Genomic DNA, 25597 nt, shown 5'->3' with positions numbered 1-25597 from the left:
GCTATGTTTGAGACTAACAATTATAGTCTTGTCCTATAGCTGCAGCTATGACTACTGACTCTAACACACTAGAGTTTACACTAACTAGAGATTGGCTAACACCAACTAGAGGTTTACTAAACACTAACTATAGGCTTTACTAAACAGAAAGGTTTTAAGTTTGGTTTTAAAGGTGGAGGTGGTGTCAGCCTCCTTAACCCAGATTGGAAGTTGGTTCCATAGTAATGGTGCCTGAAGACCCGCCCTCCAAATCTACATTTGGATACTCTAGGAACTACGAGTAAACCTGCACTCCGAGAACAGAGAGCTCTGCCAGGAACATAAGGCACTATCAGGTCTTGCAAATAATGCGGAGCTAAGCCACTTTGGGCTTTATACACAAGTAATGCAATTTTAAATTGGATTCTGAATTTTACGGGTAGCCAATGGAGCGATGCTAACACTGGAGAAACGTGGTCTCTCCTGCTGATTCCTGTCAGCACTCGCGCTGCTGCATTTTGGATCAGCTGGAGGATACCCCCACATTTTAGCCTCCAAATTGCTATCAAATTTTAATCTGTGCCCCAGTATTGTTGGCTGGATTTTAGATTTTTTAACAAACAGACAACAGTGTGTCAGAGTGAATGGTGCTCTGTCCGACGTCCTCCTCTCCTCCACTGGTTCTCCACAAGGCTGTGTCCTCTCACCTATTTTATACATCCTGTACACCAATGACTGCAGAAGCTCCCACCTGAACAGACATGTCCTTAAATTTGCGGATGACACAGTCATAGTCAGTCTGCTGCAGGGGGAGGGCACAGTTCCTGGACCAGTGGTGGACGATTTTATTCACTGGTGTGATGATTCCTTTTTAAATTTAAATGTGACAAAGACCAAGGACATGTGCATTGATTTTAGGAGGAACCCAAACCCTCAACCTTTAACTGTAATTAAGGGGGAGAGTGTGGAGCGAGTCACAACTTTTAAGTACTTGGGTGTGGTCATCGACAACAAGTTGTCTTTTAATGAGAACACAGATGCTGTGTATAAAAAATCACAACAGCGCTTGCACTTTCTCCGGATGCTTAACCGGTTCGGAGTGTGCAATAAATTAATGACTATATTCTACCACTCTGTGATTGAGTCTGTCCTGACGTTTGCCATTATCTCCTGGTTTGGAAGCCTCTCACTAGGAGATAAAAAGAGGCTGGAACACATAGTTAAAGTTGCCAGCAAAATCATTGGTGTTGCCCTCCCTGATTTGCCTACTGTCTTTGGCAGGAGGGTAACATCCAAGGCTCAGGACATCCTACAGTGTCCTGACCATCCTCTCCATGCCCAATTTGAACTCTTACCCTCTGGCAGGAGATTTAGATTGCCCAGGACCAAATCAAACAGACTTAAAAATTCTTTTATAACTCACGCCATCACCCAACTTAATTTACAACTCAAAAAATGAACAGCTGTTCCACTCCCCACTCTCCACACTACATCCTCAGTCCCCCCCAGGGTATTTGTGTGTACTTTGTGTGCTGTGTCCTAGCTGTGTTTTTGTGCTCTGTGTTTTTGTGCCTTTTATGTTCTATGTTTCTTGGTTTTATTCCCCCCCTGTGAAGCAAATTTCCCCTCCGCGGGATAATAAAATGAAATTGAATTGAATTGATATTCAGCAAATTACTTGGACATCCTGCTAATAACACATTACAGTAATCTAGTCTAGAAGATACAAACGCATGTACTAGTTTTTCTGCATCACTCTGCAAGAGGATTTTCCTAATCTTTGCAAAATTACGGAGATAGAAAATTTCTATTTTACCAACCTGATTAATATATGGTTTAAATTACATTTCACCAGAAGCATCCTAAATTACAAGTTTACAATAACAGAAATAGATAACAAGTATGACAAGAGAAAAACAATAATAACAACCATTTCAACAAAATAGCATGTAACATGTTCACATAGAATCAGACAATTGATTTATTAACTCAACCTTGTGCATTTGGGCTTTAAAACCGAGTAAGAGACTGTTTTGTTTGGAGGGATATGAAATGATTGCCCTTCTAAAACCTGATTTCAGTGAAACACGGGATGAAGTTGTTCACTACTGTAGACATATTGGTGTATGGACCCAATGTAAGGCATGCAGATGAAACTAGGACACCTGAAATTAACCCCAAAAGACTCCGTATCAGAAGTCACCCTTATGCAAGTCACCAGTAGACATGGTGAAGAACCTATTTTAAAAGCCAAACATTGCATCGTTCACTGGTTAGGCCAGTTTTAGTAGGGTTTAATATGAGACCTGTTAGATACAGGTAGTTCCTTTTTAACTTCCCCAGTTAAAAAGGAATAAGGTTCTCCCTTTTAAACTTTGCATTAGTATAAGATACAATGGAAAGAGGTAAAGGGAATTCTCTTATAGTTTTAGGGAGGGTGAGAGGAGAAGGGAAAAGAAATACAGACTATAGGATTTGGTCATTTTTGTCTCAGCGGTCAGAGTCCTGTATGCAGGTTAAATCAATGAACTTTATATTGTTTACGCTGAGCAGTGACTTTGTGATGTGTGTGTGCTTGTGTGTGGGATAGGTTGAAAGTGCATGTATTCACCCGTTTGCTTGTGTGGAGGGGGGGTATTGGAGTGCCAGGAGGAGGGATTAGGGATAAAGGTTCACAGTAATTCTTTGGGTCTTTTCTTTGAGCTCGGTCAGGATGAGAACAGTGCTGCTCTTTGTTTTTCTGCTCCCTGCACTAATGGTGAAGGCACTGCCAACAGCGGGTAAGAAAATTCTCGATTTTAACATGACATGTTGATACGGACAGACAACAGTCAAAAATGTCATAGTACAGATTAAGCAGTCCTTGAAAACCTCCTCACATTGTTTGCTTTTTCAGGAGAGGTAGGCTGTGCTATGAAATCAAGTAATGCGTACATTAACTGTACAGCTATGTTTTGTTCCCTTTTAGTTTCCTTGGTGCATATTTCACCGCTGAGTTCAGATTTTCCAAACAAACAAATGTAAGCGCAAAAGCCCAGAAAAAATCTGTCCTTTTTAAAATTATTCATCTAAAAACAAAAAAGATAGTAGCAAAGCTGATACAAGCAATATATGTTTTAAACTGAATTATCTAATTAAACATGTATATTGGATCACTGACAGATACAGTATAGACAGAACTGCATTGAATCACCAATATCAGATGTACCCTATACTAAATATACTCAGAAATCTGCACAGATAGATAGATACTTTATTCATCCCAGTGGGAAATTAAGGAACAATGAACTATTGTACATGTGTTTGTCACATATAGACTAGACTATTATAATTACCTTTTATCTGGTTGTCCTAATAATTCCCCGAAAATCTTTCACTTGCTGCAGTCGGAGTACCGATAACCCATGGGAGATCACATTTCACCTGTGTTAGCCTCTCTACACTGGCTACCTGTGAACATCTTTAATGCATTTTTTTTCTCAAATAGCCCTGAAAGGCCAAAATCCATCTTATTCTAGAAATTTGATCATGCCCTCATTACTTTCAGATCACACCCTGTGGCTGTTGGCCACACAATTTTAAGCCCTTTTTGGCAGTCGCCAAGCTTGCCAGCTGGTTACAGGCAAAATAAGGAGCTGAAGGCAGTTGCCAGTTGAGCTCATTTTTGTTTATTACAGAAACAGCTCCAAGACGATCGCCAGTGCATGACCAAGCCATGACCATTGGCCGACACATATAACGCGCGCCAAATATCCGAAGTTGAAAGGCAGCTCCCCAATCATGATCATGACAGTCAATGAGAGATCAATGGTTTGAGGTCACTGTGAGGAAAGGAAAAACCACAAAGCAACAGAGCCTGTAAACATTTAAGGAAACCTCCTGTTGCGGGAAAAACTTTCTCTGTTCCAAGAAATTTATTTTCTCGAGTGGCAGACAGATATGTGGGTTTTGAGGCTCCTTCACTGCTGAACCAATGACCAGAGCACTACCTCTGCCCTAAGGCCAAGTTTAACAAGTGATGAGGGTTTTTTTTGTTGTTGTTTCTTTACACATATCTCTAATCTAAGCCTTACTTTTGCCCGCTTTTGCTTCTGGTTAAAAAAAAAAAAAGTTGAATAGATTTGAAATGACGCTTCCAAACCTAAACCACCTACAGGAAGTCAATGAGCACATCTGGAGAACTTAAACCTTCACTAGCACAGCTTCTGTAAACTGTTAAACAGTTTTTCAAAATAGGCAATTCAACTCTTTCCTAAAATAAGTCAGAATTTACATTTTCTAAGCCTATTTGACTAAGAATTTATCTCAATTCAACAAAATACTTTTATAACCTTACGATACACATTGTTTAAACATTCAGTTTTATGCCAGGTGTTAAACATGCTTGTCTCAGAAAAACTACAACAACATAAAAAAGTTATTTAAATTTGTTAATTTTAGGAGGGACAAATTCAGAGAGTAATGATTATTGGATAAAGTCTAAGCAAACAAAAAATAACCAAATCTTAGAATTCCTTCAAAGAACAGACTCAGATTAAGTTCAACGTAACTTCACAAAAGCCAAAAATCATGTCCTTATTTTATTTTGCAGTAAATATGTTGATAGACAACATAGGAGATGACTTGCACCTTCAGACATCTGAACCACCACCACTAGGCATTAAAAATTTACCAAATGTTTAAATAAAACACAAACTAGCAAGCTGATGGGCCCAACTGAACCCTCATTTAGCATACTAGCTTAGCTGAGCTTTGACACACAAGGAACCATAACATTTAAACTTTAACCCACAGCTGCATTCAACGTTGAACAGGATTGCAGTGTTTGTCGTTTACCACAGCCTCACGTGTCTAGAAATGAGAAATAAATTAGAAAGTCGCTATGCATTAAGGGTAAGCTAGCTTTCATAGCTTCCAATTCAAAAGATAAGATTTTGAGATTACGCCTTTCAAGTAAGTTGCGCTTACATAATATCAATATTTTAAACATATTTGTATTTCACGTTTGTGTGTGTGACTGCATGGGTCTAAATGAGTATTGTAATAATAACAGTATTAGTGCATCTTGAGATACACGTCTTCTTTTCCTTGCCCCTTTTCTTTTGGCAGCTAGTGTGACACGTTCAGATGACGGAGCGACTGGGATTGAGCTAGGGTTGTCAACCATCCCTTGAAAAACGGAATTGTCCCGTATTTATAAACTAGAGTAGCCTACATGTCCCATATTGAGCTGAAAAGGGACGCACTTTGTCCCGTATTACTGTGAGAGTCAAAAAATAGCCATAAAATGCCAATGGAAAAAAGCATTGAGCTGTTGAGTTCATAAGTTATTTTTTTCTGTTTTACTACAACTGTAGCCTACAGTCATGGCCTTTGAGGCACAAATATATTTAGGCTACAAGTTTTCTACAGACTTTCTGTTTGCACTTTTGTTATTGCACTAAAAATGTGCACTATTACACAATGGATGCTCTGCTTTCTTTCTATTGTTTTATATACATTTATACAATTTTATGTTAAGCAGGACAGGTTTCTGTTTAAGAAAGATACTTATTCAGTTAATTTTGTTATTTCGTATTAAAGGGAATTGCTGGATAATAATTTGTTTTCCATGTGTTCATGGCATTCAAAAATATGCATCTAATTCAATTCAGGTTTGAGTCAAATAGTTAAAAAATCGTTTCACTCACAAAAAAAGGGGCTAAAAAAATTCCCCACGCCAGGAAAGGTGAAGGCAATCAGGTTGGCCGGCCCTGCCCTTATTTATTTTTCAGGGAGTTGGCAACCCTAGATTGAGCTGTCTTCTGCAGGTCAAACACAGGAACTAACAACAGTGCAATGGGGTTGAAGAGGCCCGCTAACTTATGTCACTTCGTGTTTTGACCCCGGCTAGACTTTAACCGTCAGCGAAGCTAAATACAACAGTGTCTACAGGAACCATCTCAAAACAGACTCAGAAGACTCAGAAACTAGCAACTAATAATTTGCAATTCTTAAAACACATCAACTTTCTTTCTTCTTTTTTTTCTTTTGGCATGACAACCTTTGCAAAAAATCTACAAATATTTTGTTCCCCAATCAAAAAATGGCTAAAGAGAAAAATAAGAGTAGGGGAAAAGTGCCCATTGCATCATGGGTCTATAGCGACATGACTCAAGGGATGACTCCTGGTCATCTGAGCCAGTCCTAACTGCAAGCCTTTTCAAAGACGATCGTTTTCAATCTAATCTAGAAGGCAGACATAGTGTCTGCCTTCACACTTAATCGACTACCAAACCCAAACTGGGATGTTACAGATTCTGGAGTCTACCAGCAAAGCCCAGCCCTCAGTTCAGAGTTGAGAGGTAGAAACCCTCTCTACCTTTAGAATTATGAATCAAAAACATAATCTTGAATGTTGAGCTAGTTAGGCCTTAGTCAGTGCGAATTATAAGCTTTTTGATAAAGCTTAGTTAGGGTTAGTTCAAATGACCTCAGGGCTTTGCCACCCATTCAGCTTTTTCACTAAAAGAAATATGATCTCCTCTCCTGCTGATCCTCCTCAGAACTCTGGCTGCAGCATTTTGGGGTTAGCTGGAGCATTATTAGAAGAAATTTCAAGATAGCCTATAATAAGGAATTACAGTAGACAAGCCAAGACAAAACAAATGCTTGAACTAGTTTTTCTGCATCAGGCTGATAGGAAAGCCACCACAACTGAAAGAATGCAGTCTTACAAGTTTTTGGTCCTGTTTTATGTGTGAATTCAAAAAACCTCAAGGTTCTTCAGACTCATACGAGATATCAAAATTGCTGGCTAGAGAAACCGTCCCAACACTGAGGTGGTCCTCACTTTCCTCTGATTTTGGTAGCTGGACATAAAAGTCATTAAGCCTTCACATTATTATAAAATGCTTTCAGGCCAACTCACTTTTTTTCCTCATCTTTACTTAATGGAACTATTTCTGAAGTGAAAAGTGTTAATAAGCCTGTTAAATACTCACTGTAAAACTATTAACATAAATGAATTCAAATTGTTGGTAAAGAAACATCTCCTGAATAGATATATATATATATATATAAATATATTATTTATAAAAATATATATATATATATATATATATATATATATATATATATATATATATATATATATATATATATATATATATATATATATATATATATATATATATATATATATATATATATATATTTTTTTTTTTTTAATTAAAAATGGTTATTGGTGCTATGATAACTATACATGGTTTGAATTTGTTCTTATTTCTTTTATTTATATCTAAATGTTAAAGGGAAATCATTTTTATTTTTTTTCTTTATTTTCTGTTTTTCCTTTCTTTTTTTATATGCTACCTCTTTAGGTGTGCTTTTAATTTTTTGGTTGTAATGTGCTGTATATTATGTGTCGGACCCCAGGAAGAATAGCTGCAGTTCTATAGCTAATGGGGATCCAAATAAAATAAACTATAAATACAGACTTTCTTGAAAGTATATGTTATTTTCTTAAACAAACACAACATGTCCCACTGCAACTGTACGCATAACTTTTTTTAACAGCAGACTGAGTTGAGAACCCAGCAGGAATGAACTGTGACCCCAGAAAAACGCTTTGCTTCAAAACGCATGCACATTTTTGTGTACTCTGCAGGGAGCAGTGACCTTGTGCTTTCGCTGAGGAACGGTCAAATCAGAGGAGAGTATGTGACTGTGAAAGGCACAGAGAAGAGGGTGAAGCAGTACTTGGGAATCCCCTTTGCCCAGCCACCCGTGGGCCCCCTCCGCCTGGCTGCTCCCCAGGGTGCTGGGCCCTGGGAGGGCGAGAGAGACTGCACACGTCAGCCCCCAATGTAAGACCCAACGAGCCCCGAGTCACCAAAGCGCACAAAGCATGACAGGTTTTCACTTGCTTCGCTCTGGATAGCCCAACTTCCGTTTCCCCCGTCTGTTTTCAGGTGCATCCAGGATCGAGAAAAGCTCATAAATGTTTCTCTAGCCATGTCCCTCGACTTCAGCGCACCAGAGCTTTCCGAGGACTGTCTGTATCTAAACGTGTACACTCCAGCGGATGCAAGAGAAGGAGACAAATTGCCAGTGAGTTAAACAGTCAGTCCACAGCCAGCACCGACAGGAGTGCAGTCAAGAATGCTCTGGACAGAAGCCAGGAAACAATGCTGTTTTTATGATCCCCTCAACTCTGGTCACATGCTAGTTCCGGTTCATAATCACTTCAGCTGATGGTCCACATCACATTTAAGTAGGAATTTGTTTCAGTTGGTGCCTGCCTGATTGTAGCTCCCTTCCAGGTCAGAGTTCATCTTTGTTTAGCCGTGACAGGGCAAAAATGTCCGTTTGACCGGGACAGAAATTACTGCATGTTTGAAAAGATGAAAAAGTGGATATTTTAACATATTTTACCTCAAATATTCTCATATCCTTAGAAAATAACAGCAAGAAAGTGAAAATTATCTCAAAGAGATCACTGCAATTTAAGATGTTTAAGCTCCTGGGCAAAAATTAGTTTGAGTTAAAAGGCAAAAAAGCATTATTTTTTATTTCACTAAAGACATATTCAGACAATATTCGGCGTGATTTCATCCTCCCAGCTCATTTCATTTAGAGTAAAATACGACTTTTGCTGTTTGTCACCATGTGTTTACAGTTAAATACACACAAAAAAAACATCTAACAACCGTGATACCAGAATAATCATTTAAGGCATTTTGTTTCGGGGCAAAACTGTGAATTATTTGCATTTTATTTCTTAATAAATTAATAAGACTTAATGGTTTTATATATCATTTTTTTCCTCACCATAGTTAATTTAATCTTTTTAGTTTTGGACTGTTCCAAAACTAGTTCATTTTAGAAGCGATTTGACCCTTTAGTGATTTATCCATAGGGGAAAACAAATGTACTGCACATGATTTGTCATCTTTGTTTAGCCATGAAAGGGCAAAAATGCCTCTTTGACCGGGACAGACATTACTGCATGATTGAAAAGATGCAAAAGTGGATATTTTAACATGTTTTATCTCAAATATTCTCATATCCTTAGAAAATGACAGCAAGAAAGTGGAAATTATCTCAAAGAGATGGGATAAGACCATACAGTTCCTCAAAATTATCTTAAAAACACAAAAGTGGCTGCCAATGAGGAAAATGACCACAATGGGAAACAACAATCTTATTGTAAAGGGAGGCAATGACCCATAACACCATAACACAAAAAGGCAGTAGACGCACAAAATGACAACAAAGAGGCAGAAAAACAAGGCAAATGACAACAAGATAGGCCTTAACTTTAAAAATTGCAAAATTATCACAGAAGACATACAGGAACAAAGCAACGAGGAACAAATGCAAGATAATATAACTGTCACATAGAGATGCAAAAACATTCAAGCGAAAATAAAATAGGGATATAAGATTAACTAAAAAATACACAAAACAACTGAAGGAGGTGCAAAATGAAAACACAGGCACTGATAAAGCAAAAAGGGATGACACATAAAGACGCAAACCTTTGTAAAGGTAACTGGAGCATGTGGCTCAGATGTAGTCTTATGGCACTTTTCCACTAGTACCTACTCAGCCCGACTCGACCCGCCTTGCCCTCGTTTCTTTTCAATACCCAGATCAGAAGTAGGAGGGTTGGAGTGAAGCTGCTGTGCATATTTGATTGTATGATCTAAACAAAGAAGACAACAACACTAAAGATGTAGAACCTGGAGGAGATGATATATATGTGCTGCTGGGTCTGTGGCTTGTGTTCCATATCAAGTTAAAAAGTGAGAGTGAGAGAAGCTTCAAGCTGCCACACTTTTTAATTTATTTTAGTTCATCTCTGTGCTGCTGAAAAGTCCGTTGGTGGCCGCGAGCAGCTATGAAGAGACAGGGCTCCTTGTAGATCTGGTCGTCCCTCATCGCCCGTCTAGATCCCTTTTTAATTCTCTCCTCAGCCACCAGGTTTATGAACATCTGCACCTCAGAGTTGGACCAGAACAGACTTTTGCTGCCATCGCTCTTTCGCTGATTTCCGCCTCCTGACTCAGACGTCTGACTCCAACCCCCCGACCAATCGGTGGCCTGTAGTGTGATGACGTCAGATGCAGCCGACTCAGCCGCTTAGAACCTCGGCAGAGTAGTTACAGAAAAAGTATCTATTCGGCACGTTAGACCCCTAGTGGAAAAGAACCAAACCGAGGCGAGGCGAGTCGAGTCGGGCTGAGTAGGTACTAGTGGAAAAGCGCCATTACAGTGCTAAACATGTTGATGTAGGAGTCATGCAATAACAAAAAGATGAGTGTTTGATATGCAGATGTGTTAATATAACTGTTGACCTCGCCTAGAATGGCTCTTTGGGTGTCACTGCAGAGAGTTGGATGTTAAACTGTACTTCCTGAGGGCAGCAGTGGACGTCAGGCTCTTGTGTCCCGTGTCAGGTGATGGTGTGGATCCACGGAGGAGGCCTGACCATGGGCGCAGCTTCTCAGTACGACGGCGCTCCATTGGCTGCTTACGAAAACATAGTGATGGTTATTATTCAGTATCGGCTCGGCATTCTGGGGTTCCTGAGGTAAGGAAGACTTTCTCTAAATGGTTCTCTGAGAAACCCGAGCATGTGTGTTGATGTTTCCTCCACCAAAGCACCGGAGACCAACACGCTTGGGGGAACTGGGGCTTGCTGGACCAGCTGGCAGCGTTGAGGTGGGTGCAGGAAAACATCGAGGCCTTCGGCGGCGACCCACAAACCGTCACCGCTGCTGGAGAATCTGCTGGAGGCATCAGCACATCCATACTGGTATTATACAGTATATCATTAAGTGTGTGGTATAGAGTATATAACATCTCACACTTGTGTCTTGTTTCTTTGTACACAGACTCTTTCACCAAAAGCCAAAGGACTGTTCCAGAGGGCCATTTTTCAAAGTGGAGTCGCAACACTTGGGACCTACACCTCAGAACATCCTCTGACTAATGCCAAGGTACGGAAATGTGATGTAAAAGCATCCGTCAAACATGTCATATGTTCATGGCCTTGAATTGGAGTTGGTGATTGATGTCGGTGCGGCCCACTATCATAGATAAGGTAAGGTAAGGTAACTTTATTGATACCCGAAGGTAGATTTGTTTGCAGGTTAAAAGTAGAAACTTACAACAACACCAATATAGTACAGTGACAGTCACACAAGACAAACAGGAGAATAACAAAACAAAACATTGACGGACAAACAAAACAAATGCTCCAGATTGAATAAGCAATACAATAGATGAATAAATAAATAAATAGACCTAGATGGAGGATGGGAAGTCATGTCCTATTTAGGGCATAAATAGCTGAGGGGACAAAACTACATTTACCTTTTATTTTTGCACAAAGGCATTTTAAACCTACAGCCAGAAGGGAGACACTGGAATTGGCTGTGTAGTGGATGAGATGTTTCATCTGAGATGGACTCAGCTAGTCTCTGTAGCTGCTCATTAAAGAGACTCTAAGTTGAGTTGTGGCTCTCCAGTTAGCTTACTGGCCCACCTCACAATCTGATTAAGCAAGTTTTTATTTTTTAGGGGTAAGTTGCCAAACCAGGACACTAAGCTAAAAGAGATTATAGATTCAATAAAACATCTATAGAACATGGTGAGCAGCTTTTTATCAATGTGAAAACATGACAGCTTGCAGTGTAGACCTTGGTTTGCCTTTTTATAGCCGGCCTCACCGTTTTCAACAAAAGACAGTTTGCTGTCTATAATGGTCCCAAGACATTTATACTTGTCCACACTTTCCACTACCTGACCTTTTATGCTGATTTGTTCCTTGTCATTGGTGAGTCTCCTGAAGTCCACGTGCATATTTTTTTGTTTTTTGAGATATTTAGTTGAAGGATAGTTAGGACCGGATCGGAGTTCAACACGCACAGATGCATCTCAGGATTCTACATGTGTAGTCAAGAATTCAAAGAATGAGCTACTGTTATTTTGTAGGTTTTCAGCTTGCTTTTGGAGCCTCCACGTGGAGAACGTAAGGAAGTGGCGCTCATAAGCACTCCAAGAGATGTCTTTACAACCTGCTACTCAGAAGAAAGTGGGGTCTTAACTGGGCTGGGTGCACTATGGATGGTACACCAGTCTGTCTGGCAGCTACCAAAGAAACAAGGACATCCATACGCGTAACGGGCTTATTCTGTGACAGGAATCCTGATCTCAGTACTATTAAAAGCATGGGATAAGTGCTACTTTTCTGCATAAAACTCAGTTTTGATACTGTGTTATAGTGTTGTGTTATCACCTTGAATATGTGTAATATTCCTCCACCACATTTCTCCTTCAACCACAGACTGTTGCCAACATGACGGGATGTGGTGACCGCAGCACGGAAGAGCTAGTCCGCTGTATGAAGGGAAAAAGTGTTGAAGACTTAGTGGATGCAACCAAAAAGGTGAACGAATCCCTTTATAGACTTCAATGTAAATGTTTGAAGCTTTACTTGATTGTGTGTTTTACTGTAGCCGATCTTAGTGATGTTTTACAGAAGAGCCTCTGAGGGATTCCACACTGAATTATTATTAAATTAAGATTTAAGTGATATAAATATGCATGAAGTAGATCATTGAAGTTATTCAGCTTTAAGAACCCTGCTGTATCAGATATTAATCTTCCACGCTGCTGCTGATGATTCTGGCATATCATTCTATCTAAATTTAAAATCAGGAAATTTCCAGATAGGCAAGCTAATTTTGGCCACAAGATGGCAGACTTGGATCATTGTTCAGCTGCTTCTCACCGGCATGCTGGGGTCTGCTCTGAGATCCAGTGTACTGACCAAATTGAGGCCCTGAATGAAATTTTATTTGGAGCCTTTTTTATTTTATTTGGAATAAAAAAGACAAGAAAGCCATACAAGCAGATTAAGATATGTTTTGGTCTTAATGGTAAACTACATCATGAAATTAATGTAAATACTAGCCTAAAAAAGATAATAATAATAATAATAATAATAATAATAATAATAATAATAATAATAAAAATCATAATATTCATAATAATCATAATAATATTCATAATCATGGTAAAAACTCCTATTACTACTACTATCTATTATTATAGACTATACAAATATATATGCAAATACTACTACTACTGTTACTACTACTATTATTATTATTATTATTATTGTTTTTGTTGTTGTTGTTGTTGTTGTTGTTGTTGTTGTTGTATTATTATTATGTGCAGACTACAGTCCTAAGAAAACATAATTCAGGATCAAACTGATATGTGAAATTTTATGTTCAAGTTTAGTTCCCTCTGTCAACAAATGCATCAGCTACACACTCATTTCAATCAGTATTTTTCTGTAATGCCTCCTCAAAAACTGACTGTTGTGAATTAAATTCACCAACAGATGACGACATTATCTCCTTAAAAACAGTCAAAAACTTCTTAACGACATAAATTGATATGAAAATGTTGCCAATATATTATATATTGGCTAAAGTTTATAGCTTGTACTTGTTAGTAACAGTAACTTCTGTCTTGTGTTTAGTTGACCATTTTCCTCGGGGCTGTTGTGGATGGCGACTTCCTGCACGGTACAGCCGAGGTGCTTCTCAGGAGGAAAGAAGTGCTGACGGTTCCAGTGATGTTGGGAATAACCAACCATGAGTTTGGCTGGATCCTGCCTCAGGTCACATCACATATTCAGACATGATTTGTGTGTGATACATCCCTCGGCGTCAGCTAGGGTTGCCAACTCCCTGTAAAATAAATAAGGGACACCTCATCTGCAGGGCCGGCCAACCCGATTGCCTTCACCCTTCCTGGCGTGGTGAATTTTTTTTAGCCCCTTTTTTGTGAGTGAAATGATTTGATTCGAACTTGAATTGAATTAGATGCATATTTTTGATTGCCATGTACACATGTAAAACAAATTATTATCCAGCAATTCACTTTAATACAAAATAACAAAATTAACTGAATAAACTAAGTATCTTTCTTAAACAGAAACCTGTCCTGCTATAATTTAAAATTGCATAAATTAATATAAAACAATAGAAAGAAAGCAGAACATCCATTCTGTAATAGAGCACATTTTTAGTGCAATAACAAAAGTGCAAACAGAAAGTCTGTATAAAACTTGTAAACATATTTGTGCCTCAAGGCTGTAGGCTACAGTTAAAAACAGAAAAAAAAAAACTTATGAACTCAACAGCTCAATGCCATTTTCCATTGGCATTTTATGACTATTTTTTGACTCTCAGTAATACGGGACAAAGTGCATCCCTTTTCAGCTCAATACAAGATGCGTACTTTAGTTTATAAATACGGGACGATTCAGTTTTTCAAGGGACGGTTGGCGACCCTAGCGTCAGCAGCAGTCAAGGTTCTAGTGCTCTCTGTTTACTTTTGAAGTAATGTGGGATTGTTGTGTCCTCCTGTGGATTGCAGAGCTTTGGCCCCCCTGGCTGGGAGACAGGAATGAGCAGGGAGTCGGTGCTGGCTGTGCTCAACATGTTCAGTCCTGCAGGGGTGAGCACTGCCACGGCCGGAGCTACTTTATACTTCATTTATCAAATAACTGAGTTTAAATAAAGCTGCAGAGTTGTTTTAACATTTTAATATCTTTTTTTCTTTACATTTGAGATGCTTTAACTTAATCTGACGAAACTGCTTTGGTTTAAGTTTAATTACTGTTATGAAATTATGAAAGTATTTTAAAACTAGATAGTAAAATCAATATTAGCAGTTTAAACAGAAGCAAGCAAGTTAGTAAACACAAACAAACATATTAAAAGGACAAAGAAACACAAGATTTGAACCATGCAGCCTGAAACACATGCACAAGGGCAATAACGAAGGTCAGTAATTTCCTAAATATTAGTTTCTATTTATCTATTTCTGTAAAGCACTTTGTGACAAATGTCTGTGAAAAGTGATATATAAATAAGCTATACTTACTTACTTACTTACTTACTTATTAGTTCTATTCTGATACTGATCTCCATTTGCAGAAGCTGATGCTCAGTATTTCTGACTAAATGCATCTGGCTTCACTCAAACATTACTTTTCTAATTTTGTAAAACCAAATGTTGCACATCATCACAAAGACATACATGTACTGAATTGTTATTTGCTGCTACAATACAAGAAAAAAGAAAGCAAATCCCTTGGAATGAATTTGTTTCCTGCATTCACTTTTTTTATTCAATAAAGACACACACATTTGTGTTGTTTGTGTGTTAAAGACATTGTCATCCTCGATTACCGTGACTTATATGATGCTGAAATCACAAATTATGGCAAATTTTTACAGAAATGGACATTCGAACACACTGAAATTACAAAGTTGGGAAAAATGTCTGGGCCCGTTATTTGGGTGGATCTATTTCACATTTCCATCACATATCTATGTCCTTTGTGAGTAATATTCTTTAATTTCCCCTGGTGTTCCATGCTGAGGTAGAGATGGATGTGACCATGAGAGAGAAGTTAGGTTTTGCAGTTTTTTTAAAGTCTTAGTTTGTTTTATATGCACATAGAGCACTACCATGACAAAAAAGAGAATAACTATAAAATAATTGGCTTTACAATTAATATTATTATCTAACAAACTATCTCACTTATGGATTTATTTGATTACACCGTACATTTGCTCAGCAGGGCTGTCAACACTGTCAACAAACTGAACATGGTATTTTTACCTCGTCAATTTTTTCAACTTCCTTTGAACGCTGTCTGTCCAGATCCAGCACAAAAGTTGTAACTTCTCAGCAAACTAAATTCAAGATTCAAGATTCTTTATGGTCATTTTTCATACTAGCTGTGGGCACAATTAAATTATAGTGAATGAATGCACATCTTTTTGAAATGTAAAAATTTTAATCTGGAGCCACAGGACAATGTACAGTAGATGACTTTACAGACAATTGAAAGGAAATAATCTCTAACAGACAAAGAAAGTTTCTCATCTCTAATGAGTGCTGTGAATGTGTCTCCATAACTGTGTTATTTGATTTTTGTTTTGTTGTAAATAAATGAAATGGGACCATAGATATATTTTTGAGGAATACCATATTCAGTATCAATAAACCACATTCCTATTCATAATCACCTGCCATTGATACTAAATCTCTCTTTTTTTCTTGCAAAATATTTGAAACTAACCAAGCACCACACACCACCCCCCTTGCACACCAGCAGGTCTGCACCCCTTGAGAAGTATCAGCCATCTTTCCTCGGTTCAGTGAACTCTAAAGAAACTCCTGTAGACTCCATCGGCGCTGCCTCCGGTCTGATGCTTCAATCTCTGTCCTTTTCCCAGGTCCATTCAGCCAACAACCTCATTGTAGATGAATACCTGAAAGATGCTAAAACTCCGGAGGACATCAGAGATGGCTTCACTGAAATTATAGGAGACCTGCTGATGACACTGCCTATGGTCAAGGTGGCTGGCTACCACTCAGGTCAGAGAGCGTCGCTCTTCAAGGACAAGCTCTGTCAATGCTGATACATTTTGGTGAATGTTATAGATTGATGATGGCTGCTGAACCTCTGTTGTAAACCTAAAATTTATTTTTAAAAAACCTTAACAAGAAATCAACCGGGCAGCTGCAGCTGATCCAGAACGCTGCCGCCAGAGTCCTTACAAACACCAGGATTACATATTACACCGGTCATGAAATCGCTACACTGGCTTCCAGTGAGTCAAAGGATAGAGTTTAAAATCGTACTGCTGGTCTACAAAGCACTGAATGGTGTTGGACCAAAATACATGCTGGATCTGTTATGATCTCCTATGAAGCTCCCAGACCCCCGAGGTTCTGGATCTGGTTTGTTGTGGTTCCCAAGAACCAGAACCAAGCAAGGTGAGGCAGCGTTCAGTTATTCTGCTCCTCACCGGTGGAACAATATTCCTGTAGACCTGAGGTCTGCTCCAACTGTCAGCTCCTTTAAAGGTATTAGTCAGTAATGTTGGAGAGCTAGCAAGATTTGAAAGTGGCACCTCCTCTACCACCTCTGACCAATCCGTGCCACTCGGTGCGCAAAAAACAGATTGGTCAGTTTTTACAGGATTAAAGCTGTCAGAGAGGTCAGATTTTTTCTTTCCTTTTTCTGAACACATTATTCACTGGCTACTCTCAGGATGGAAGGACCATTTCACCCAGTATAACAATAAATGTTTTTGAATACGATTACAGACTATACCTTTAAATCAGGGCTAAAAACATTACTGTTTACTGAAGCGTACTCTTAAATTAAATACTTATGATTTTTGAAAACCGTGCGAATTTACACTAGTGATGGGATAAGCCCTGAATGCAGGCATTGTGACGTAGAATTGTCAAATTGGTCTGATTCACCACACGAATCAGCACAGATTACTTTGTAATACTGTATTTGACCCAGTCTTTGTACGTTTTGACCGTATAGAAACGTAATTCTCGTCAGTTGTGTGAAATAAGACCTGGAAACAGGCATTGTGGCATAGAATTGTCAAATTGGTTTAATTCATTGTATGAATTGTTACAGATTACTATTGTAATACTGTATTTGACCCGGTCTTTGTAAGTTTTGACCGTATAGAAACGTAATTCTTCCCATTGTAAGAATGAGATGTACCTGCTGTACTCTACTGCCCTTACTTTTTAACAACTTGTGCTTTTATTATTTTACCTCTTTTCTTATCATTTTGTTTAATTTTACGTTATTTACTGTTTAATTGTGTGTTGCCGCTTTTAATGTTGATGTAAAGCACTTTGAATGACCTTGTGTTGAATTGTGCTATACAAATAAACTTGCCTTGCCTAAAATAACGTAAGGGTCTGTGCATCACCCTGTAGTGACTGATGTGTGCCCATGTGGGGATAAACTGCTCGCTAAGGATTTTCAACTTTCACCTCAGCTGAACTTCCACCTCTCTGTTTTCAGATGTGGGAGCCCCGGTCTACATGTATGAGTTTGTCTACAGCGCAGAGATATTCAAAAGGTCAAGACCCAGCTTTGTGAAGGCAGATCATGCAGATGATGTTGGCTTCATGTTTGGTGGATGTTTCTGGAATGGGCAGGCAAAAATTATCGGTAGGTGGACACTGCATAACATTGCGCTAATATTACTGGAATAAAGCCATATATATGGGTTCAATACAAGCCACCTATAGTCATGCTTAATGGGTGTCACTGTTAATCGTTTGCAATTAAACTCCTCTGGCCCTGTCTTTAGGCAACATCACCAAAGAAGATGAAAGATTGTGCCGGACTATGATGTCATACTGGGCCAATTTTGCTCGTACTGGGTGAGTAAGAATCAAAAATAGGAACTTTATTAAAGCTGCGGAAGCCAATGTGTTTATATTATGGTCATTTCTGGGAGCAGGACTGTGTTTTCTGTAGAATATAGTATGATTTAATAAACCAACTGTACTCTGCCTGCCTATAACAAAAAACTCACGCAGCTAAAAGGAAGGATCAATTTTTCTTTTGCTTCACAACTGCTGGTTGTGTAAATAAGCAACGGTTTTCCATAGGAATTTGCTTCTGAAAAGGATAATCACTTTATGTAGCTGTGAATGTTAATATGGCTGCCGGTTCCTTACATTTTTATTAAATAATTGTACAAGAGACCATTTGCCTTATCATAGATGACCTTGTTTGTGCCTGACATGACTCTTGTCTCCCCAGATCTCCTAATGGCCCTGGTCTGGTCGACTGGCCGCAGTATGACAGGCAGAAGCAGGAGTATTTGGAGCTGGGCTCGACACAAACTCTGAAGCAGAAACTTAGGGAGGAGAGGGTCCGTTTTGCAACTGTCACCCTTCCTCAGAGGCTCGCACAGTTTGCAGCATCAGCAAAAACTGAAAACTGATCAATGCAAGTCCTCTTGCTTTTTTATTCTTTGTAGTTTCATTATTTCTTTTGTTTCATTGCTACATCTAACTAATAATGTTCATTACTGCCAGTATCTCTTCTCTCTGTATGTTAACAGATTTTCTAAGTCTTTTACTTCTATGCATTTTTGTAACCTAACTGTAATTAAATGAAATCAATTCATTTAAAAGAAAAGAAATGTGTCTGTCATTTCCAGTTAGATTATTCTGGATAAATAAAAACAAAGCAAAAAAATAAAACAGACATCTCTCCAGGGCACCTTTTTAAGTTATGATGTCAGATTTTGTTGTTTGTTTTTTTAAATACCTGACATGTTTCAGCGATTCCTTTCGCCTTCATCAGTTTGGTTTATAGTTTTATTTGGATCCCCATTAGCTACAGCAAAACTGCAGCTATTCTTCCTGGGGTCCGACACATAATACACAGTACAACAAAAAATTAAAAGCAAACCTAAAGAGGTAGCATATAAAAAAGAAAGGATGAACAGAAAATAAAGAAAAAATAAAAAGTCATTCCGTTTAACATTTAGATATAAATAAAAACAATACATATTCATACATTTTATAACATCAACAAATTCAAACAATGTATAGTTATCATAGTTATCTTATCTATCTATCTATCTATCTATCTATCTATCTATCTATCTATCTATCTATCTATCTATCTATCTATCTATCTATCTATCTATCTATCTATCTATCTATCTATCTATCTATCTATCTATCTATCTATCTATCTATCTAATATATATACACACACACACACACACACACACACACACACACACACACACACACACACACACACACACACATATATATACATATACATATATACATATAATACATATGTATATGTATATTTATATCCGGTAATATCGCGGCCGAAATTCTGCAGCGCTGATTGGCTGCAGAACTTGTACACGTCATTGGGTTCCCCTGTCGTCGTGTTTGTCCGTGTTCGCGCAGGCGCACTGGCGGTGAAGCGGCGGTGGCGGAGCCCCGGACAGCAGCAGCAGCAGCAGCAGCAGGTTCCCCGTCACCGTGGGACGGTTCACGTACGTACAGCTGTTATTTATGCTGTCGCAGACCAAACATTCATTTATACTGTCCTCACCCGTTTAATACAATTTATAATAGGCATTTTTCATCGGGGTTTCGTTTGTCTAAATGGCCCCAGGGTCAGGACGGAGGGTTAAATCCTGGTTAAAGCTGGAGGTGTTTGGGGGGCTGGGTCTGTTTGAGTCCCGCTGATGCGTGTCCGGCTCAAAGTGGCAGAAAGACACCCCCCGACATTGATTGGGGGGGATCCCTGTTCTGTTCCCAGGAAAATTGTTCCTCAGTCACGTTCTGGCTAAAGCAGCACTCATTACAGGAAACGTCAGCTTTTTCTGTTTGTTCAGCTCAGCTTCCTATCGCTGCTGCTGCTCTCCGACACCGCAGAGACGCAAACCAGCCCCCATTCAGAAACACTGCAATTTAAGGGGTTTAAGCTCCTGGCCATACATTAATTTGAGTTAAAACGCTAAAAAGCATTTTTTTATTCACTCACTGAAGACATATCAATGTTCGGCATGGATTTCATCCTCTCAGCTCATTTCATTTAAAGTAAAATACGACTTTTTGCTGTTTGTCACCATGCGTTTACAGTTAAATACATACAAAAAAAAACATGTAACAACTTTGATACCAGAATAATAATTTAAGGCATTTTGTTTTGGGGCAAAACTGTGAATTATTTGCATTTTATTTCTTAAGAAATGAATAAGACTTCATGGTTTTATATATATTTTTTTCCTCACCATAGTCAATTTAATCTTTTTAGTTTTGGACTGTTCCAAAAGTTCATTTTTAGAGCCGATTTGACCCTTTTATAGTGATTTATCAATAGGGGAAAACAAATGTACTGCACATGAACAGAGTCATAATTTGTCATCTTTGTTTAGCCGTGAAAGGGCAAAAATGTCTCTTTGACCGGGGCAGACATTACTGCATGATTGAAAAGATGCAAAAGTGGATATTTTCACATGTTTTATCTCAAATATTCTCATATCCTTAGAAAATGACAGCAAGAAAATGGAAATTATCTCAAAGAGATGGGATAAGACCATACAGTTCCTCAAAATTATCTTAAAAACACAAAAGTGGCTGCCAATGAGGAAAATGACCACAATGGGGAAACAACAATCTCATTGAAAAGGGAGGTAATGACCATAACACAAAAAGGCAGCAGACGCACAAAATGACAACAAAGAGGCAGAAAAACAAGGAAAATGACAACAAGATAGGACTTAACTTTAAAAATTGCAAAATTATCACAGAAGACATACAGGAACATGTAACAACTGTGATACCAAAATAATAATTTAAGGCATTTTGTTTCGGGGTAAAACTGTGAATTATTTGCATTTTATTTCTTAAGAAATTAATAGGACTTAATGGTTGTATATATAATTTTTTCCTTACCATAGTCAATTTAATCTTTTTAGTTTTGGACTGTTCCAAAACCAGTTCATTTTTAGAGCCGATTTGACCCTTTTATAGTGATTTATCCATAGGGGAAAACAAATGTACTGCACATGAACAGAGTCATAATTTTTGTCCCCATGTCAGCATGACGTTGCATCATTCCACAGATCTTTACCAGATGAGAAAACTGCCCAGATGTTTCTGGGGCTGCACTTCATCTGTCTGTGGTGGAGACTGTGCTTATCTAGACGGCACATGGAGCACAACTTCCTCCCAGCTTTCCCATCATCCACTGCTTTTTTTCACCCCGGCCCTGTCATGTGTTGTTGTAAGCTGATGTAAATTGTTTTGTTGTGCATTTGCAAGGCCAGTGCTGGTGAGGTTATCTTTCCTCCTGGCACCTTTTCTGGAGTATTTCTTTCAGCTAAACAGGCAGGCATTTTGTCTCCACTTGCATTCTTCCATTTTACACATGAGGCTGAGATGGCAAAGCTGTGAAAGCTGATGTGAAAAGGGGATTGATGGTATTGGTCTTGGACAGATCTCTGCTGACCTCACCGTGACCTCTGTAGTTTTCAGATGAAGGCTAATATTTTTTGCAGTTCTATTTCGGGTGTGATATATATCAGGTTTGAGTGCACACCGTGTTCTTCGGTTGGGAATGTTGCCCGTGGGTCACTAGATTATATCTGTAAGTGCAGAGCACTCAGCTGAGATTTTAAACCATAAAATATCTGCCAGCAACCACTTCTGCTTGTCATACATTTGCCTCGTCATGTGATGAAAGGTTGTTGCAGCGAGCTACACAGTTGCTCTTGGGCACTGCGGTTCTACTGTTAGGTGATATTCTTATTGTACTATATAACACAAAAACTGTAAGTGATAAAAAAATCAGTGATTATTTGGCCATGGATTCTGTGGGGTGACAATGTTACATTATTACACTTACCACTTGTGCAGAGGGTGTCCTGGAGAGCTGCCATTTCCTGTTGATAGTTTAAGGACGTGATAAAATGATTCCTGCTGTTATATAACAAACACCTCATTCTGATATGATTTGACTTTGACTTCCTGTAGAAGGAGTTGAAGCCAACAAAATTAATCCAGGACTCAACATTGCTGAAGCTACATCTCCCGCAACACTGAACTCCCTATTGCCTGTTAAACATCGTTGTAAATTAGCAACTACAAACAATATAACGGCTGCTTCCTTCGCAGTTCAGAGCTACAGTATCATTAGCAGTGGCAGTGATGCTCAAGCCTTCAGGATGCAAAAGCTTCATATTTGATCCTTTCAGGGCACGTCTCATGTGAGTTCTTGAAACTGTCAAGAAATTTAAGCTGCATTTAAGCACCCAGATTCATCTGCCCTTTTATTGAGTTGGTAAAAGACTCTTTCACCCCAGAGTCTTCTACATTTCCCTGGTGTCTACACCAAAGGTCAAATGAGAGAAATTTGCAACTGTCAAGTCTGTAAAGCAGTTCTTCTCCTCACTGATGTGTTGAAACTACAGGGCTGACTACAGCATGTGGACATATTAACAGGAATACATCCTCTTCAGTTACAGTAACTAAACATTTGTTAAACCATTTCATAAAAAAATCAAATCAACATTATAATGCCACATTATTCTTTTTTGTTTTTTAAGTAAGCAAACATTTCTCCTTAGGGAAATGATCAGGGTTCTGCAAGACTGAATGTAAACTGATGCTGGCGATCCTCTTGACCTCCACGCTGCAAACATGAGTCGCTGCTGGCTGATACATTTCATCAGAAACAGAGTTTTCATCAATCTGTAGTAAAATCAGACTGTCCTTGTTTGTTTGAAGCAGAACTTTAAAAGAAAATGTATTTATTCTTTGATAGTAAATAGCTCTGCCCATGCGACATAGCCATTTTTCGACAAGCATCTTCTCATTCTCAGTATTGTAGAGGAAATTCAGATTTTCTACACACATTTTGATAACTGAGATCTTAGAATATGAAATCAAGTAAAGAACATGAATATATGTCGGACTGAAGTTTGGGAAAGAATATGAATGAGGTTTTAGCTTTGTGGTTTTCTTTTGTTCAGACAAGGATAAGAAGTCTTACCTTAAAACTTTTCTGACAGTTTCGGCAGAACTTCTGCCTTCTTCAGAGAGTGTCACGTGAATGAGGTTTTTTTTTTAAAGCAGAGATAAAACATGCAGTTGGAATAATAGCTGGTTACAGAGATGAGAATCAGATAATGTTCTTTCACCGTGTCTCTGTGGTAAGAAAAAGGAGTTGGGAGGAAGCTCTTTGAGCACAAATACCACATCAATAGTGTTGAGACAAAGAATGCACTCACTGCTGCTGTCTACGTCCCCGTAGACATAATAATGGGGGAAAAGGTGCCTTCTCAAATTGCTAAAGGACATCAAAGGATGGTTGTTTAGGGAAGTCCCAATTTGGATATTTGTTCCTGCTTCTGTGAGGCTTTTATGAATTTTGCTAAAAAAAACTCCAGACTGGATGTGGACTAGTGGCCTGAGAAGGGCATGATGCTCTCTTTCTGAGCTGATATTCCATAAACCTGTGATGGCATCGGAGAAAAGGCTGATTTATTGCTTTCCATGTGCTGCGTATATCTTTTAAAGCAGGGGGTGACAAAGACAGATGACTTGTGTGCAGCATAGCGGTTCCTTCCTCATGTCTCGTTCGTTTTTTTTGTTGCAGCCCGAGTGTGTTGAATAATAATTCCTAGGAGTGGGACAGACTTGGGTCACTTTGCATAACAGTACAGGCTTCGATGTGTGGCTCATGGGAAGTGCAGTTCACACCGAATAAAGAAAAGGAGTGCAGGACTAGGAATGGGCGATATTTTACCGTTCATGATAAACTGTCAAAAAAATTCCCCATGATAAGAATTTTTCATCTCGCGGTAAAAACAATAAATTCCCGTTGATGACGTTTTTGTGTAAAGCTGATTTATGGTTCTGCGTTAAATCGACGCACAACGTACGTGAAGGAAGGAAGGAAGGAAGGAAGGAAGGAAGGAAGGAAGGAAGGAAGGAAGGAAGGAAGGAAGGAAGGAAGGAAGGAAGGAAGGAAGGAAGGAAGGAAGGAAGGAAGGAAGGAAGGAAGGAAGGAAGGAAGGAAGGAAGGAAGGAAGGAAGGAAGGAAGGAAGGAAGGAAGGAAGGAAGGAAGGAAGGAAGGAAGGAAGGAAGGAAGGAAGGAAGGAAGGAAGGAAGGAAGGAAGAAGGGAGGAAGAAGGAAGGAAGGAAGGAAGGAAGAAGGAAGGAAGGAAGGAAGGAAGGAAGGAAGGAAGGAAGGAAGGAAGGAAGGAAGGAAGGAAGGAAGGAAGGAAGGAAGGAAGGAAGGAAGGAAGGAAGGAAGGAAGGAAGGAAGGAAGGAAGGAAGGAAGGAAGGAAGGAAGGAAGGAAGGAAGGAAGGAAGGAAGGAAGGAAGGAAGGAAGGAAGGGAAAAAAGAAGGAAGGAGAGAGCGGGAGGAAAGAAGGAAGGAAGGGAAAAAAGAAGGAAGGAAAGGAGGAAGGGAAGAAGGGAGAAAAGAGGAAGGGAAGAAGGAAGAAGAGAGCAGGAGGAAAGAAGGAAGGGAGGGAAAAAAGAAGGTAGAAAGAAAGAAAGAAAGAAAGAGAGAAAGAAAGAAAGAGAAAGATAGATAGATTTATAGTTACAAAGATGGAGTTGAATTGGTATTTCTTTTATCGTCATTTTTATCGTTATCGGGATAAATGCCAGAAATTATCGTGATACATTTTTTAGTCCATACCGCCCATCCCTATGCAGGACACATGTTGTGGGAATTCTCACTTCTCTGCCCTTAGAAGCAGAAAAGCTGCATGCTCTGCAGTCAGAGTACAGATTGATTCACTGAGTCTTCTAGTGCTTTTGTGCATGCTGCAGGACAAGGACACCGGATGCATTCATCAGGCCATATGGCGCCACTGACCGGCAGGTGATTGTTCTGCTGCCATCCATCCTCAGCAGGGAATCACGACCGACCGCTGACTGAGGGGCTCTACAGCTCGCTCAGCTCAGCTCGTGCTTTGGAAGCCGCGAGGGGAAAGTCGTGATGTCTCACACTTCCAGAATCGTCTGTGGGGCTGTTGAATTGTGGGCGTGATGCTTAGTAATCCTGATACGATCTAATTTTGCCTCTCCATCAGGACATATACATCAAGAAGCAATCTTTCATATTGCATACTTTTTGTATTTGCACTGATCATGCTGACTCATCTCAAATATCAAGCAGTGCTCAGCAGGGCTGGGGATCCGTTCAA

At 39.1% G+C, this 25597-nt stretch overlaps 2 protein-coding genes across 3 annotated transcripts in view; both read left to right on the top strand.

The window, feature by feature from the left end:
• The first annotated feature begins 2642 nt into the window (after positions 1 to 2642).
• ces3 (carboxylesterase 3) lies at positions 2643 to 19016 on the top strand. The gene is made up of 13 exons (XM_061721134.1): positions 2643 to 2759; positions 7628 to 7826; positions 7932 to 8070; positions 10422 to 10555; positions 10627 to 10780; positions 10860 to 10964; positions 12314 to 12415; positions 13520 to 13660; positions 14422 to 14502; positions 16296 to 16437; positions 17903 to 18052; positions 18195 to 18267; positions 18653 to 19016. Exons 1-13 carry the CDS (start codon positions 2693 to 2695, stop codon positions 18834 to 18836), a joined length of 1671 nt encoding a protein of 556 aa, XP_061577118.1. The 5' UTR covers positions 2643 to 2692; the 3' UTR covers positions 18837 to 19016.
• An 825-nt stretch (positions 19017 to 19841) lies between these two features.
• kiaa0513 (KIAA0513 ortholog) overlaps positions 19842 to 25597 on the top strand; it is a 49507-nt gene continuing 43751 nt past the window's right edge. For both annotated transcript variants that reach the window (XM_061721133.1, XM_061721132.1), the window contains exon 1: positions 19842 to 19919. The gene's annotated coding sequence lies outside the window, so the exon portion shown is untranslated. The remainder of the gene's footprint in view (positions 19920 to 25597) is intronic.

The sequence above is a fragment of the Cololabis saira genome, chromosome 5 (assembly GCF_033807715.1).
Source record: "Cololabis saira isolate AMF1-May2022 chromosome 5, fColSai1.1, whole genome shotgun sequence".
NCBI classification, from domain to species: domain Eukaryota; kingdom Metazoa; phylum Chordata; class Actinopteri; order Beloniformes; family Belonidae; genus Cololabis; species Cololabis saira.
This window is presented reverse-complemented; position numbering and strand designations above follow the sequence as displayed.

Excerpts from the sequence above, each read along its gene's own strand:
- ces3 (XM_061721134.1), top strand. The coding sequence starts at position 2,693 with ATGAGAACAGTGCTGCTCTTTGTTTTTCTGCTCCCTGCACTAATGGTG. Across the intron at positions 10,965-12,313 it reads ATCCTCTGACTAATGCCAAG|ACTGTTGCCAACATGACGGG; the intron begins GTACGGAAATGT and ends CTTCAACCACAG. Across the intron at positions 12,416-13,519 it reads TAGTGGATGCAACCAAAAAG|TTGACCATTTTCCTCGGGGC; the intron begins GTGAACGAATCC and ends TCTTGTGTTTAG.